Source organism: Castanea sativa, chromosome 5 (assembly GCF_040712315.1).
Source record: "Castanea sativa cultivar Marrone di Chiusa Pesio chromosome 5, ASM4071231v1".
In the NCBI taxonomy this organism is placed as follows: Eukaryota; Viridiplantae; Streptophyta; class Magnoliopsida; order Fagales; family Fagaceae; genus Castanea; species Castanea sativa.
This window is the reverse complement of record NC_134017.1, coordinates 335,228-349,540: the sequence shown is the minus strand read 5'-3', so window position 1 is coordinate 349,540 and position 14,313 is coordinate 335,228. Positions and strand designations below refer to the sequence as shown.

Here is a 14,313-nt window from a genome sequence, read left to right as displayed (position 1 = left end):
AGGTAGAGATGGGAGTGGGATACGTGTGTGGTGGAGAAAAAACCTAAGAGAAAAAAAAGAAACATATGGATGAAATTAAGAAAGGAAAAATAATATAAAAAATAAGAAATGGCAATTAAAAAATGCTACCACAATATTTTCATAATAAATTTTAAGAAATAGATTGTTATTAGCTAACTAGTATTTTCAAATTAGAACTAGTAGCAACTTTCCACATAAGATTTTGATGTGATTCTTGTGAAAGTATTGCAAAAATTGTTGTGGATATAACACTTTTCATTAAAAAATATAATTGTTGGGAATGAATATAGGAAGAATAAATGATGATAAAAAATGAATAAAGAATTAATGAAGAAATAATATTTAAATGAGATGGAGAAAATAATAGAAAATCTATTGAAAAGTGTATTAGAAAAAATAGGTAGGTAAAAGCTAAATGTCACTGTTTATTATCCAAACAATACAAAAAATTAGGTAATCTGCTAGAGATGCTCTCAATGTCATTTTCTAAGAAACACCAAGGAAAGTGCGTAAAAAGGTTAGACTTTTTTAAGGTGGGGATCTTTGCCATAGAAACTAACAAAGACATCGTAACTCCATGCCTGGTTGGATGAGGATGAAGAAGAACAGGTTTCTTGGGCCACGACAGCAGAGCAAATTGACTAAAAACAGTGCACCATGTTTGGTGGGATATATAGGCCGTAGATTTTTGCTACTATTCATGAATCTTACTGTACTTTTTGATATTATTCATGAATTCCACTAGATTATTTCAGCTAACTTTTATCTTTATTTACAGTATTTTCAGCAAAAAAATTTCAATTTTAGTAAAATAAACGAATTCCAAACAGACCATAGAGTTTAAAATCAGTGGCGGCTCTAGGAATTTTTCTCAAGATGTTCCTTAAGAAACATAAATTACACAACCTAATAAAAAGAGAAATTCATATATTGACAATAACAACAACAATCAAAAAACATGCAAATACATAAAATTTACAATTGTTTTCTACGTGTTTTTATATTTTGAAATCGTTGCATGATAGTCTCATTATTAATGCTACAAGCTACATCTTTTTCAATATACACAACCAAGGAATCATTCATCCACTGATCTCCCATTCGATTGCGCAGTGCATTCTTTATATATTTTATTGCTGAAAAACTTCTTTCTACTATTGCAGTAGCAACAGGAAAGGTTAAAGCTAACTTCACAAGCAAATAGACTAATAGATACGTCTCATGCTTTCCCGTGGTCACTAACTTTTCAACAGTTTCACTAGCTCCTTGAAACTCTAAAAACAAATCATTGTTGCGCATATCAAAAATGTAATTCTGAATTTGAGAGTCAAGTGCCAAGATATCTATCCCAAGAAAATCAGATTGATAGAACTTTGCTAGACGTATCAACTTTTCCTTATCAAAAGCCACAAATGAATTACTTGGATTCAAGCAAGCCATACAAAGTAGCAAATTGGTAATCGCCTTTGAAAAACGGTTGTTAAACTCTTGAAGTTGCATATCTATGACTGTGTAGAATAGCTCAACACGATAATGATGTAAATTTGTATTTTGTTGGGTGTGACACTCCCACTAACTACAAATATTTCATCCATGTTCAAGATAGGAATATCATGTATGGTACAAAATGAAAATACTTCAGTCAATAAAAATCATCTCTCATCACTTGCAATCATTGCTTAGACACTTTAACAAGATCCATAGCATTTACTATATCTTGATTTTTTTTTTTTCATTGCAATGCTATTAACAACTCATTTGTGATCCCTAAAATGTTTTTCATCAAGTGTAGAGCAAAGACAAATTCAAAATATAGAATTGACTTCATAATAGATCGAGCTTTAACTTTTTGGTCGGAGAAGCTATCTTCTTTAATAATCTCAAGTATATCAACAACAGCAAAGAACATCAAAGTCAAGTTGAGAATAGTCCCATAATATGATCCCCAACGTATATTACCAAGATGTTTAAGATTTGTCTCTTGATTCAAACCTTGCCCACTTCTACGTACATCATTCTCTAAATCTTCTTTAATTTTGGCAAATTGTGCATCTCGAAGAGCATCTCGAAGAGCATCTCGTCTCTTATAAGAGCATCTCGTCTCTTATAAGAGCATATCGTCTCTTATAAGAGCCTCCAACAAAAATTACTAAATTACTAACCACATAAAAAAATTCAACAATATTAATGTGATTTTTAGCAACAGCAACAAGTTTCAATTGAAGTTGATGAGCAAAACAATGGACATAAAATGTTGATTTATTCTCTTTTAAAATTAAAGTTTTGAGACTATTGATATCACATTACATATTACTAACCCTGTCATAACCTTACCCATTTAGTTTCAATAAACTCATATTATGTTCACAAAGTAAACATTCAATAGCATATTTGAGTGACAAAGCGGTGGTACTTGCTACATGTGCAATACCAAGGAGCCACTCTATAATAATTCATTTTTTGTTCACATAACAAAAAACAATGGTCGTTTGTTCTTTCACTGAGATATCACGTGACTCATCAACTAATATTGAAAAAAACCCATTGTCAAGATCCTTGATGATGGCTTTGGATGTTTCATGTGAAATTGAATTTACAATGTCTTTTTGAAAATCATGGTGGGTAAGCTTGCAATTTTTCGGCGCTTTTTGCAACGCTTCATTGATAGATTCATTGTGATCTCCCAAAATATGTAAAAGCTCAAGGAAATTTCCTTTATCACTTGAACCTTGAGATTCATCGTGACCACAAAAAGCTAATCCCCAGCATAAAATGAATCCTATGCAATCAACTATTGCATTTAATTAAACCCAATATTCAATTTTATCATGATTTGATTGCTTAACCAAAAGACTTTGAATGTGTTACTTTTCCTTCAATAGATCTTCACTCTTCTTGACAGCTTAGTTATGAGCACTATTAACTCCTCCAACATGAGAATTTAACTTCTCTATTTGATTCTAAAGTTTGAATCCCTTCGTTACAAATGTGTCACCTCCTCCTTGCTTACCAACATTTTGCCCAAATAGGTAGCAATAAAAACAAAATACTGCATCCTTGTCTATACTATATTACAACCAATTTCTATTTTCATACCATTCAGATATAAATCAACGGGGCTTTTCAGAAAAATATGATATAGGGTAATCATCACGGTGAAAAACAAGTTGACAAGGGACTTTTTGTAAATAATATCTTCTTATTTCATCATGATTATTAGGATGATAAGATCATATCTTTTCTCGTAGCCCAGGATTTGAAGGAAAATTTTATAAGTTAAAGTCAACACAAATTCGCTTAGAAAATGAAGATGAATCTTGCACAGGAGATGAATCTTAGGTACGTGGTTTTCTTATCAAATATTTTTCCATAATTCTAGCAAAAGAATAAACAATAAACTATAAGTTCATTTGAAATATTAATAAAATTATTAATTATTGTTATTTAGTTATTTCATTAATTTGTTTGTTTTTTATAAACTATAATTTGTTATATTGTTGTTTCATTAATTATAAAACTATTAATTGTTATCTAGCCTAACATAATTTTTTTTTCTTTTATAATGTATTGGTTAATTATACTGCTTTAATTATTGTTTACCCGGCCTCATGTGCACATTACACTAAAAGAGTCAGTCATGTGCACATTAGACATCCCATGTGCACATTACACTACTTTAATTATTGTTTACCTAGCCCAATGTGCCCATCCACCCCCCACCCCCACTCAACAGACAAGCACAAGCCTCATGCCTGATGCCCTTAATCACAAGAGCCAACTGCCAATCAAAAAATTTCACAATCATAAATCACAATACACATTACACTAAAAAGACAATTTTAATATCTCACCAACACCAACGGATAAGATAAAGCCAAATTCAAAAAGTCAAAAAAACAGGTAAAATATTAATAAAGTTAAAGATTCGGCCAATCACAGACTCACAGTTCAAAAGAGAAAGAGAAAGAGAGTTAGTCTTAAAGAATAAAGAGAGAGAGAGAGAGAGAGAGAGAGAGAGAGAGAGAGAGAGACTCATTCATTTCATAATTTTCATTTCAGTGATTCAAAGAGAGAGAGAGAAAGTCAAAGAGAAAAAAAGAGAGAAGTCAGTAAAATGAAATACCTTGAGGGAAGGAGCACCGGAGCAGCCAAGCAGGGAGGCTTGAAAGCTAAGGCCGCTGAGGCAGTGACGAGCAATGAGCAACGAGGGGCGTGCGAGCGACGATGTGCTCTAGACTGGACCGATCTCCAACGACGTGACTGCTCTCCGATGACGAGCAAGCTGCGAGCGACGTGATCAATCTCCGTCTGTTGTCTATTGGCTTGAGCCTAAGACGTTGTTTTGTCTTTAGGTTTGCTTTAGGCCTTTAGTGATTTGCTTTGTATTAGGGTTTGGTTTTTTTTTTTTTTTTGAGAATCCGTGGGTTTGCTACCTCTGTAATTTGTTGGGCTTGCTGTGGGCTTGGCTCTGTTTTTTTTTTTTTTTTTTTTTCAGATTTTAGTTCAAAATTTTTTTTTGGGGGCCTTTTTTTTTGCTTGAAAGTATAAAGAAAAAAAAAAAAATATATATATATATATATATATATTAATTTGAGGGTGTTTTCAATTTTGTGATTGAGAGTGTTCCTAATACATAGCAAATATAAAAAAATTTTAATTATTATATATAATTTTTTTTTAGGTCAGTATGTTCCTAGGAACACCCTGAGCTGCACGTGACGTCGCCACGGTTTAAAGTGAGCTTATTTTACTATTTAGCTAATTTTTAGTATTATCATGAATTTTACTGTATTATTTCAACTAATTTTTATCTTTATTTACAGTATTTTTAGCAAAAAATTTTCAGTCTCTATTAAATAAACTATACCAAACCCATAATACATGTATATTGTATAGACTTGGAAGATGATCTTTTACCTAAGAACCACCGAGAAGCTGGAAGGAAAGTGGAAACGATGGAAATGAATTGGAAAATGGGCACTGAAGAACGAAGACTGAAGTGACTAGATGCTTCCGGGACACGCTCTGGCTTTGCTTTAATAAACCATTTCTTTTACACTCTTTCTCACACACACACACACACACACACAACCTCTTTTTTGAGGAGTTTCCCGAAAAATCCCCCTCGAATGAAAGTGTGTGTCCACACGTTATACAGGGTCCACTATCCACACGTCTGCTTTTCTTTTTTGGTCAGGTCTCAATTTTTTTATGCATGCTACAACTCTAGTCAAGATTCGTACGTAGTTTAAATTGGATATATTTTCGAATGTATCCAATGACATATTATTTAAAATTAAAACTAGTCATTGATCGCGTGATGCATGAGATAATTAAATAAAAATTAAAAATATTTATTTTACTTAAAAATTTATGACTTGACTTTAAAAAATGTATAACTTAAAAATGAATGAAAATAAGGTTGTGTTTGGTAAGATGTAAAACTTTTTTCGAGTATAAAATATTTTTAGTTGAAAATATTTTTCAGATATTTGTTTTGGGTTTTAGAAAATACACTAGAAAAATATTTTCAGTATTTGGTCATGCATGTAAAAGCATTTTTCCAGAAAATATTTTCTTGGGTTTGGCCCCTCAATGTAAAACATTTTACTAGAAAATGCCAAAAATATATACCTATATTACAATTGAGCATTTCAAAATACCTATACACATCATATATGCACATCCATTACAAAATTCTAGTCACAAAAAATATAAACATATACACATCCAAGTTTTACATAACAATGATAGAGGTACCCACATACAAAAAAACGCAACCCTAACACAACTTTCATGGTCATTCACCCAAGTTTAGATGTGCCATTTTATTGAGCTCATCATCTGGCAGGACTTGAGATGCCACTGCGTTTAGCATTCTTGCATTCAACTTTGCAATCTTCATTGCATGGTTCCGCTGCTCAATTGTGATTTCTACTTGATATTTAAATAAATTGTATTTAACATCTCCTGTACTGGAACTCTCTTTTGTTGAACCCTTACCCCAATACCCAGTTGGACTTGTAATGTAGCGGCAATCTCTCCGATCAATGCACGAATCTCAATACTTGACTAACTAATAATACACGGATCCCTGTACGTAACTAACTCCACAACAATCATTTGATTTTTGTAGTTGATTTGCAACAGCTTCATATAGAAACATCAATAAGATCTTCAATGTTGGTGTAAGAGACTTTGCTTTGTTACAAAATCCAAAGGCATACAAGAAACACTGCAAGAACTCTTTCTTCTATAGAAGAAGGCTAGGGTTTCAAAAAGAAAATTTTATAAAGCTCTCTAGGGTTAGGTTTTTCTTTTTCTACCTCCTTTAAATAGGAGCTTAATGGGCTCTCCTATTCCAAATAGGTTTACACAAACCTTGGGCTTTCCTAGTCCAATAAGAATTATACAAACCCTCAAACCTTGGGTTTTCCTAGTCCTATAAAGATTATACAAACTCATAAAAAAATAATCTTTTAAAATAAAAACATTGCTGGCTATAGTCTGAATCCCATAAGCTCGATAGATCAAGACATGTGTCGAGCTTTAATGAATCTCGACAAATCAAGTTTTTGTTGAAGAGATATCGAGACCTGCAAATTGCACTTTTCTTGAGCAATTCTTGAGTAATCTTCATGTCTTCAATGTAACCACTTGTAATGATCATCTTGAACCTACTTAGATTTACCCAAATACAAGTAAAATACGTTTTTGTCAAAGGATGTGCCAATTACATAAAATATGTCCCTAACATTTACATTTTAGGTCTATTTTTATTTTGGTTCCTAACTTGATTTTGCCCTTACCTTAATCTCTGAAATTAAAAATTTATGTCCATTTTGGTCTCTACTATCAACTCAGTAACAAAAAATCCATACGTAGCAAATAAAGTGCATATATGGCATATTAGATGTTGGCTTGGCTAATAAAAGAAGAATTAAAAGTGCATTTTCGACTAAACATAGCTTTTGGGTTTCATATATATGTGCATTATCATCCATGATCACGAGTTTGTTTTAAGAATGAGCAGCTAAGCTACCTGATTTGATTACATATGCATGCATGGGATCTAATATTTTCAATTGCTAATTACATATGCATGCATGGGATCTAATATTTTCAATTGCCAATAATATATATATATATATATATATATATATATATATATATATATATATTCTCTTTAATTTGCTAAGATTTTGACCTGGGCTTTTTTATTTGATCAATGTACTTATGTACGCATATAGAAATCTCTTTTTTTTTTTCTTTTTTTTTTTCTTGAGAAAGTACGTGTATAGAAATCAATAGTAAAATTTAATAATAAAATTCAAATTATTGATGTAACCTAAAGTATTGGATGATGTGGATTTGTGTGTAACTTTAGACTATTTATTTTTTACTAAATATAAATTGCATTTTTTAAAATTTGATTGAAATTTATTTCAATTTTTTAAGTTTTCAATTTATAAAATTCAGGCCTAGAGGCCTAGACCAGTTTTATTAAAAAAATTACCCATAAAAAAATTATTTTTACATGGAAAAATATTTTATAGATTTATATATAAGACTATTTATCAAAATTCTTATTTCATTAGTTAATTGTATTATTAACAAGAATTTTTTTTTTAACGAAATTAGACAAAATTCTGAAATTTAGAGTACTCAAATCCACCTCATCCATGAAGTCAAAAAAAAAAAAAAAAAATCCACCTCATCCAATTTCGTTAGTTAGTTGCATAGGTAAGTAGTAATTAATTACTTTAGAAAAAGGTAGTAGTCGGGGCGGGGCAACAACCAGAGGTTGGAATGTCTAAAATGGGCTGTCATGGGCCGATACACGCTACCCGATCGTTTTCATCCACCGACACAATACACACGAGTCACGACGAATACACGGTATCATCATCATCACAATCATTTTCCTTTCCTTTCTCCAACTGCCACAAACAGACTCCTCCCAGACTCAACACTCACATTGCTTTTAAACTTTAAACAAAACAAAAAAATCAAACACTTTTCACTTTCTTTCTTTGCTTTCAATTCAAATTCCTCTCTGCTTCTTTCGCTTCCATATCCAAATCCACTGGCCATTGGCGTTTATTTTGGGCGCGGTGGCAAAATGGAGAGAGATTCGTCTTCGTCAGACGAAGACGACGATCGCCAGAACCTGATCGAGCAAAACGACACCAAGCACCATTATTCTCCTCCACCAACTCAAACTCAACCTCCTTCTACCTTCCACATTAGTGTCGACTCAGGCGTAATACGGCGGCGTTTCCACCATTTCCTCCACAACAAAAGGTACCTCTTCGCCATTCTCCTCCCTCTCCTCATCCTCGTTCTCTTTTTCTCCACCGACCTCCGCCACCTCTTCTCCTTCTCCTTCTCCAACTCCGATCTCCGTCTCTCCTCTCGCGACCGCATGCGCGAATCCGAGCTTCAAGCTCTCTATTTGCTCAAACAACAACAATTAGGGCTTTTCACTTTGTGGAACCACTCTCAATCTAACTCCAATTCCACTTCCATTTCCAATTTCTCCCATTCTGACCTTAACCTCGCTGTGCTCAACCAGATTTCACTGAACAAACAAATTCAACAAATTCTCTTATCCCCACACCGCACCGGCGACTCCTCTCAGGGCTCCGAACCCATCGATGTTTCCGATCCTCGCTTCGGGTTCGACGCGTGTGCCAAGGTGGGTCAGAAGAACAAGAACGAGCGAAGAACTATTGAGTGGAAACCGAAACCGAATAAATACTTGTTTGCGATTTGCTTATCGGGGCAAATGTCCAACCATTTGATTTGCTTGGAGAAGCACATGTTCTTCGCCGCTTTGCTTAACCGGGTTTTGGTCATTCCCAGCTCCAAATTCGATTACCAATACGATAGGGTATTGGATTTTGATCATATAAATAAATGCCTTGGACGAAAGGTGATCGTTTCGTTTGAAGATTTATTAGAGGCAAAGAAGAATCACTTGCATATAGATAGGTTATTTTGTTATTTTTCGCTGCCTCAGCCTTGTTATTTGGATGAGGAACACATCAAAAAGCTCAAATCTTTAGGGGTTTCCATGGGAAAGCCTGAACCTATTTGGAAAGAGGATATTAAGAACCCCAATAAGAGGACTGTGCAAGATGTAGAGTCCAAATTCTCATCGGATGAGGATGTGATTGCAATAGGGGATGTTTTCTTTGCGGATTTGGAGCAAGATTGGGTAATGCAGCCTGGTGGTCCCATTGCTCATCAATGCAAGACGCTGATCGAACCCAGTCGGCTTATTATGCTCACTGCCCAGCGTTTTGTTCAGACTTTCTTGGGAAAAAATTTCGTTGCTCTACATTTCCGCAGACATGGGTTTTTGAAGTTCTGGTATGTTTTGCCTTTCCCACCTGTTAGAATTGGATATCAAGCTATCACATTTGTGCTGCATACCATTCAAAAATGAAACTTTATCCCTTATGGTTATGCATATAACATATATAGTTTGTTTTGTTGACATTGTTGAAAATCTTTAGAGGGATAAAGTTAGAAATGATCAGCATTTGAATTATAAGTGGTGAATTGGAATAGCAATGCCACAGCCTTTATCACCAATTTAATGTTGTAGGCTTGTAGCATATTTTTAAACGCTCGTTTTTCTTGTAATTCTTTTCAGTTCCATTGTTGATTACAAATGAATTCCTTCTTGGTTTGTAGCATATTTTAAACACTTATCCAATACCACATGCCCTGCCTTGTTTCACGTATGTTCTAAGTCAGGCCTCCTTTTACATCAACCTAAGTTTGTTTCTCTCATATCACTTTGAATTCTACTGTCTAATTTTGGGAGTGTATCAAGCTGGTTCATCTTTAGGTTGCTAGATTATTATTTTTCATTGTTAATTTTTTGGTGAACTTATTTATAGCTAGAAGAATTTGCATACTATCAAATATATTGTACATCTACAACCCAAATAGGTGGCATAAATATAAGAGAGAGTTAAACGATCTTAAACATTGGTAATTAATAAACATTGGTATTTTATTCATACTTCAATTAAGGTGCATTTTTAATCACTGTGTGGTGGGGCTCGTAGTCAATCCCACTTTTATTCAAGTATCGTGTAGACTTTGGCTTCTAAGCGCCTGTAATCTTGTTTAATTTTTCCAGCAATGTCAAAACGCACAGTTGCTTTTTCCCCATTCCCCAAGCTGCAGACTGCATCACCCGAGTAATTGAAAAGGCCAATGCACCGGTCATCTATCTCTCAACTGATGCAGCAGAAAGTGAAACTAGTTTGCTGCAGTCGCTAGTTGTGCTGAACGGAAAGGCTGTACCACTTGTTAAAAGGCCTCCTCGTAATTCAGCTGAAAAATGGGATGCTTTGTTATACAGACATGGCCTTGAGGGTGACTCTCAGGTGAATTGTGCTTCTCTTCTCCTGTTCATATTTCTTTAGCTTGGATGATGCTGATCAATGACTTGTAGGTTGAATGCAAAGAATTTACCCCAAATTTCTGACCCAATAGGGGATAGCCATTTGGCCCATTTCCCTACCCATAAACCTCGTAATTTTGGAGTAATTTGATCCCAACCTTCTTATTTATCCTAGATTTTCCACCTGAAACTAAAATTTATCTTCATCTTATTTGATTTTACATTACACGCTTAACTTTTTGTGTACCATTTTTTATTGTTAATTTTTTCCCTTTTACCTACCAAACTGTACTTGCCCAGCCCAAGTGAAGCCAATTTCCTTGCAAGCACAAGCTTTTTGAGAAGCAGCCCAAATAATGTCATTATGCATACATCATATCACTATTTGTGAATGTCTTAATACTCTTTTTTGTCTCTTCCTTTGTATACCTCCTGTGTATTTGGGTTGCACCCCTTTTTGAGCTTTTTTAACGAGTATGTTGATTGTGAAGAGCTTTTTCTGTGATGCTTGATTGCTCTTCATACCAGTAATTAGTATCTTTTGTTTGTTTGCTTTGGTATTGTGGGAGTTTTTCTTAATCTGATTGCATGTTTTGTTGCCAATAGGATTTGCTTTCTTAGGTCTCTGTTTTGGGGTGGTTATGTCAGATTTTTTTGGATTCACAATATTACTTGCACACATGAATACCTGCATATATTTTTTAATGAGTGCATGTAATTGATTTCAATAATGTTGCCTCAATGTATGGCTGACTGATCACCTTCATATTTTGTTTGGCCATTGAATGTAGACATTTTATTTAATGATACTCTGTTTCTTTGTGTTCTTCTCTTTGAATAAAATTTATCACTTATCAAAAACAAAAAAAAGATAGTGCTTAGTGCTCACCCCTTACTCCTTGTTGAGGCCAAAATTAGGTAATGGGCTTTTATACCTTTTTCTATTGGATTCAATGTTAAGATAGTGATGTAAACTGATATTTAAGTTCTGCACTACTTAAGATTCTACTTACCTGGAATATACACATAATAGTCGGTCTGTTTAAGCTAAAAGATATGATTCAAAGAAAATCCCATCAAGAGCAAAGCACAATGTTGTGAAAATCTTGTGGAATTGGTGAAACTTTTTATCTTTATAAAATGCAAGTTTACAATGTTAGACTTGAAGGAACAAATATTTTACAAGTTCTTATAACTTTTCCCAATGATTGGATTTTTTTACATCATTGTCATTTCTTTCCAATTTAATTCAAATATTTATATGCTTCCTGGCACAAATGCCACCTTGTGATACGTGAATTGACAACTATCACAACAGGCAGGTTGAAATGTATTTCAGGCTTCCAGTCCTAGATTTGTGATAACTGAAGCCATGCAATGCCAAATTTTGAAACCCAAATGAAGCATGAAATCAGACAGCAGACAAATAATTTTTAAAAGAAAAAAATCCTAAATAGCCCCTCAAATTCAGCAAATACAATGGCAGACACAAATGAACTATGTTTTCAAATCTTAAATAGCCCCATGAAATCAGTTAATACAGTATCAAAGAACAGTTGGTTGGTTTGGATGAAACTATTTGAAGAGAAGGATTTGAATTTTTAGTTTCAATGATTTATATGATATATGAAAGTATGTTTTTTTTTTTATCAGTAAATGTCAAATTTTTTCAAATAAATATGAGTACAAAACAGCCATTGTACACAGGCAGCGTACAAGGGCTGTTAGAATCATATGAAAGAGCATAAATCCAAAAACTTTAGCATATCAGAGAGAGAATAACAGCTTAAGGCTGCCATCCAGACATAAAAAAGTGTGAAAAAAGACCATCTTCATATCTGAAGGCAAGCCTTCTGTCCCTTAAACATAATATTATTACAATCTCTCCAAATAATCCACTTTAGGCATAATGGAACAGCACCTCAAACATCTGCCATACAATGCCAACCAAACCCTCCTTTCCAACTCTCCAACAAGGCCAAAATTTATCCTTTCATTTATCCCATGAAAAGGATAAATTTTTTTCTATGGATGTAATTTATTTGAGGATGGATTTAAGCCCATTTAATATGTGGATTTTGAAATGATTAGGTGTAAGATGTTGTTTCAAATCCATAACATCACGAGTGTTTTTGTTAGAGCAAACTCTTCAATGCTCAACCCATCATGTGTTATTAAATTCATTTAGAGTTATTTATTCTTTAAAAAACTCATATTAAAGGGGTAAATTTTTGGCCCATGTTTATATTAGACTGTCCAAATTATTGAGGATCTCTCTCTCTCTCTCTCTCTCTCTCTCTCTCTCTTTAATAGAATCAGTCGTTCTATTCATGTAGTATAACTTTTTGCTGCTAATGCAATGGCCATACAATGAATATTATGATCATTGGAATTTTTATTACTTTTTTCGTACATTCTAGATGTTTTAAATCTACTGGATTGTGGATCATTGTATGGCCCTGTAGGTGGCTGTCCTTGGTTACCACGACTGGTGTTAACAAGACACTGCTCCTAGAATATGATTTAGCTTTTGTGCATGGTTGTGGACCCTAGAATTAAAGCATCCTGATCTCCAGATAACATTCACATATGGGGCACCTACATTTCTGACTCTTGAAATTCTTACAGGGAGAAGAGCTTCTCCACATAGGGCTGAAGTGTCTTGTCACTGATCAGCCATGGATTGTTCAGTATTGCTTTTTTCTTTTTTCTTTGGTCAATTGAAAATTTTTATTGCGACAAAATAATGGTCACATGCATCCTTTGCCCCTTGCATGAAAGGAAATCTCATATATAACACACCACTTGCTCAGATAGAGCCAAAGATAAAGTGCAGAACACATTGCATGTATAGAACACCAATGATCACCAAACCTGAAGTGCATTGCATAATAGAAATGAAGTTGACATTCGCGCTCCAATTGCTAAACAAACTCATTCATTGCTTGTTGTCTTCAAGACAAACTTATGTTCTCCCATAAATTTCATTGTGATATCTTGTTGGATCTTTTTTTATGTTGACTTGAAAATTCTGTCATTGTGCTCTAGCATAATGTGATAAACCAAGGCTGTTCTTCCTTATCTTATCAATCACCATCTTGCCCTGAAGCTTCTAAATTGCCCGATCCAACTTTGTGCCCCTCCCCCAAGGTTTTCCTAATAGAGTAGTTGATTTGCTTTCATAATGTTATGGAAATCTATTTTAATTTAATGCTTTGTGAATTAGAGACAAGTAGTTATATTTAGGATACAAAAATTGTCAATGAGAAAACTATCCTCTATCTTCTCACTGCACATGGTAATGTTACTTTGACACCCTAGCAAAATTCAACGTGCATTTACAATATTTGATTTACATTTGGTCTGGACAATACAAAGAATCATCTGAACCCAATCCATGTATTAAGAAACATGCATTGCCTGGTTTCATCTTGAAGGTGGAAGCTATGCTGGATAAGACAATCTGTGCAATGTCAAGTGTGTTCATTGGAGCCCCTGGGTCCACTTTCACAGAGGACATCTTGCGACTCCGGAAGGATTGGGGGTCAGCATCTATGTGTGATGAGTACCTCTGCCAAGGTGAAGAGCCAAACTTTATAGCAGATAATGAATGAAAGAAGATAGAAATTGAGTGATGTATTGTGAATTAAGAGGCCATTTGTGTATACACCTATTTAGATAGTTGGTTCAAAATTTGTTATTCTAGTGTATGATAATAGCACTTCCGATCTATTTGATCTTTTAACCTTGGCTGATTATGATTTCTGCGGTGTACATGGTATGAATCTAAGCTTCTGTCTGGGTGTAAACTACTTACCAGTGCTTTTTAAGTATCAATTTTGTGGATCTTTTCCTTTTTCCTCGTCAAA

At 34.1% G+C, this 14,313-nt stretch overlaps 1 protein-coding gene across 1 annotated transcript; it reads left to right on the top strand.

Annotated features, from left to right (window-relative positions):
- The first annotated feature begins 7,911 nt into the window (after positions 1-7,911).
- LOC142636303 (O-fucosyltransferase 36) lies at positions 7,912-14,313 on the top strand. Its single transcript, XM_075810480.1, has 3 exons — positions 7,912-9,396; positions 10,178-10,427; positions 13,882-14,313. Exons 1-3 carry the CDS (start codon positions 8,144-8,146, stop codon positions 14,056-14,058), a joined length of 1,680 nt encoding a protein of 559 aa, XP_075666595.1. The 5' UTR covers positions 7,912-8,143; the 3' UTR covers positions 14,059-14,313.

Excerpts from the sequence above, each read along its gene's own strand:
- LOC142636303 (XM_075810480.1), top strand. The coding sequence starts at position 8,144 with ATGGAGAGAGATTCGTCTTCGTCAGACGAAGACGACGATCGCCAGAAC. Across the intron at positions 9,397-10,177 it reads CATGGGTTTTTGAAGTTCTG|CAATGTCAAAACGCACAGTT; the intron begins GTATGTTTTGCC and ends TAATTTTTCCAG. Across the intron at positions 10,428-13,881 it reads GCCTTGAGGGTGACTCTCAG|GTGGAAGCTATGCTGGATAA; the intron begins GTGAATTGTGCT and ends TTCATCTTGAAG.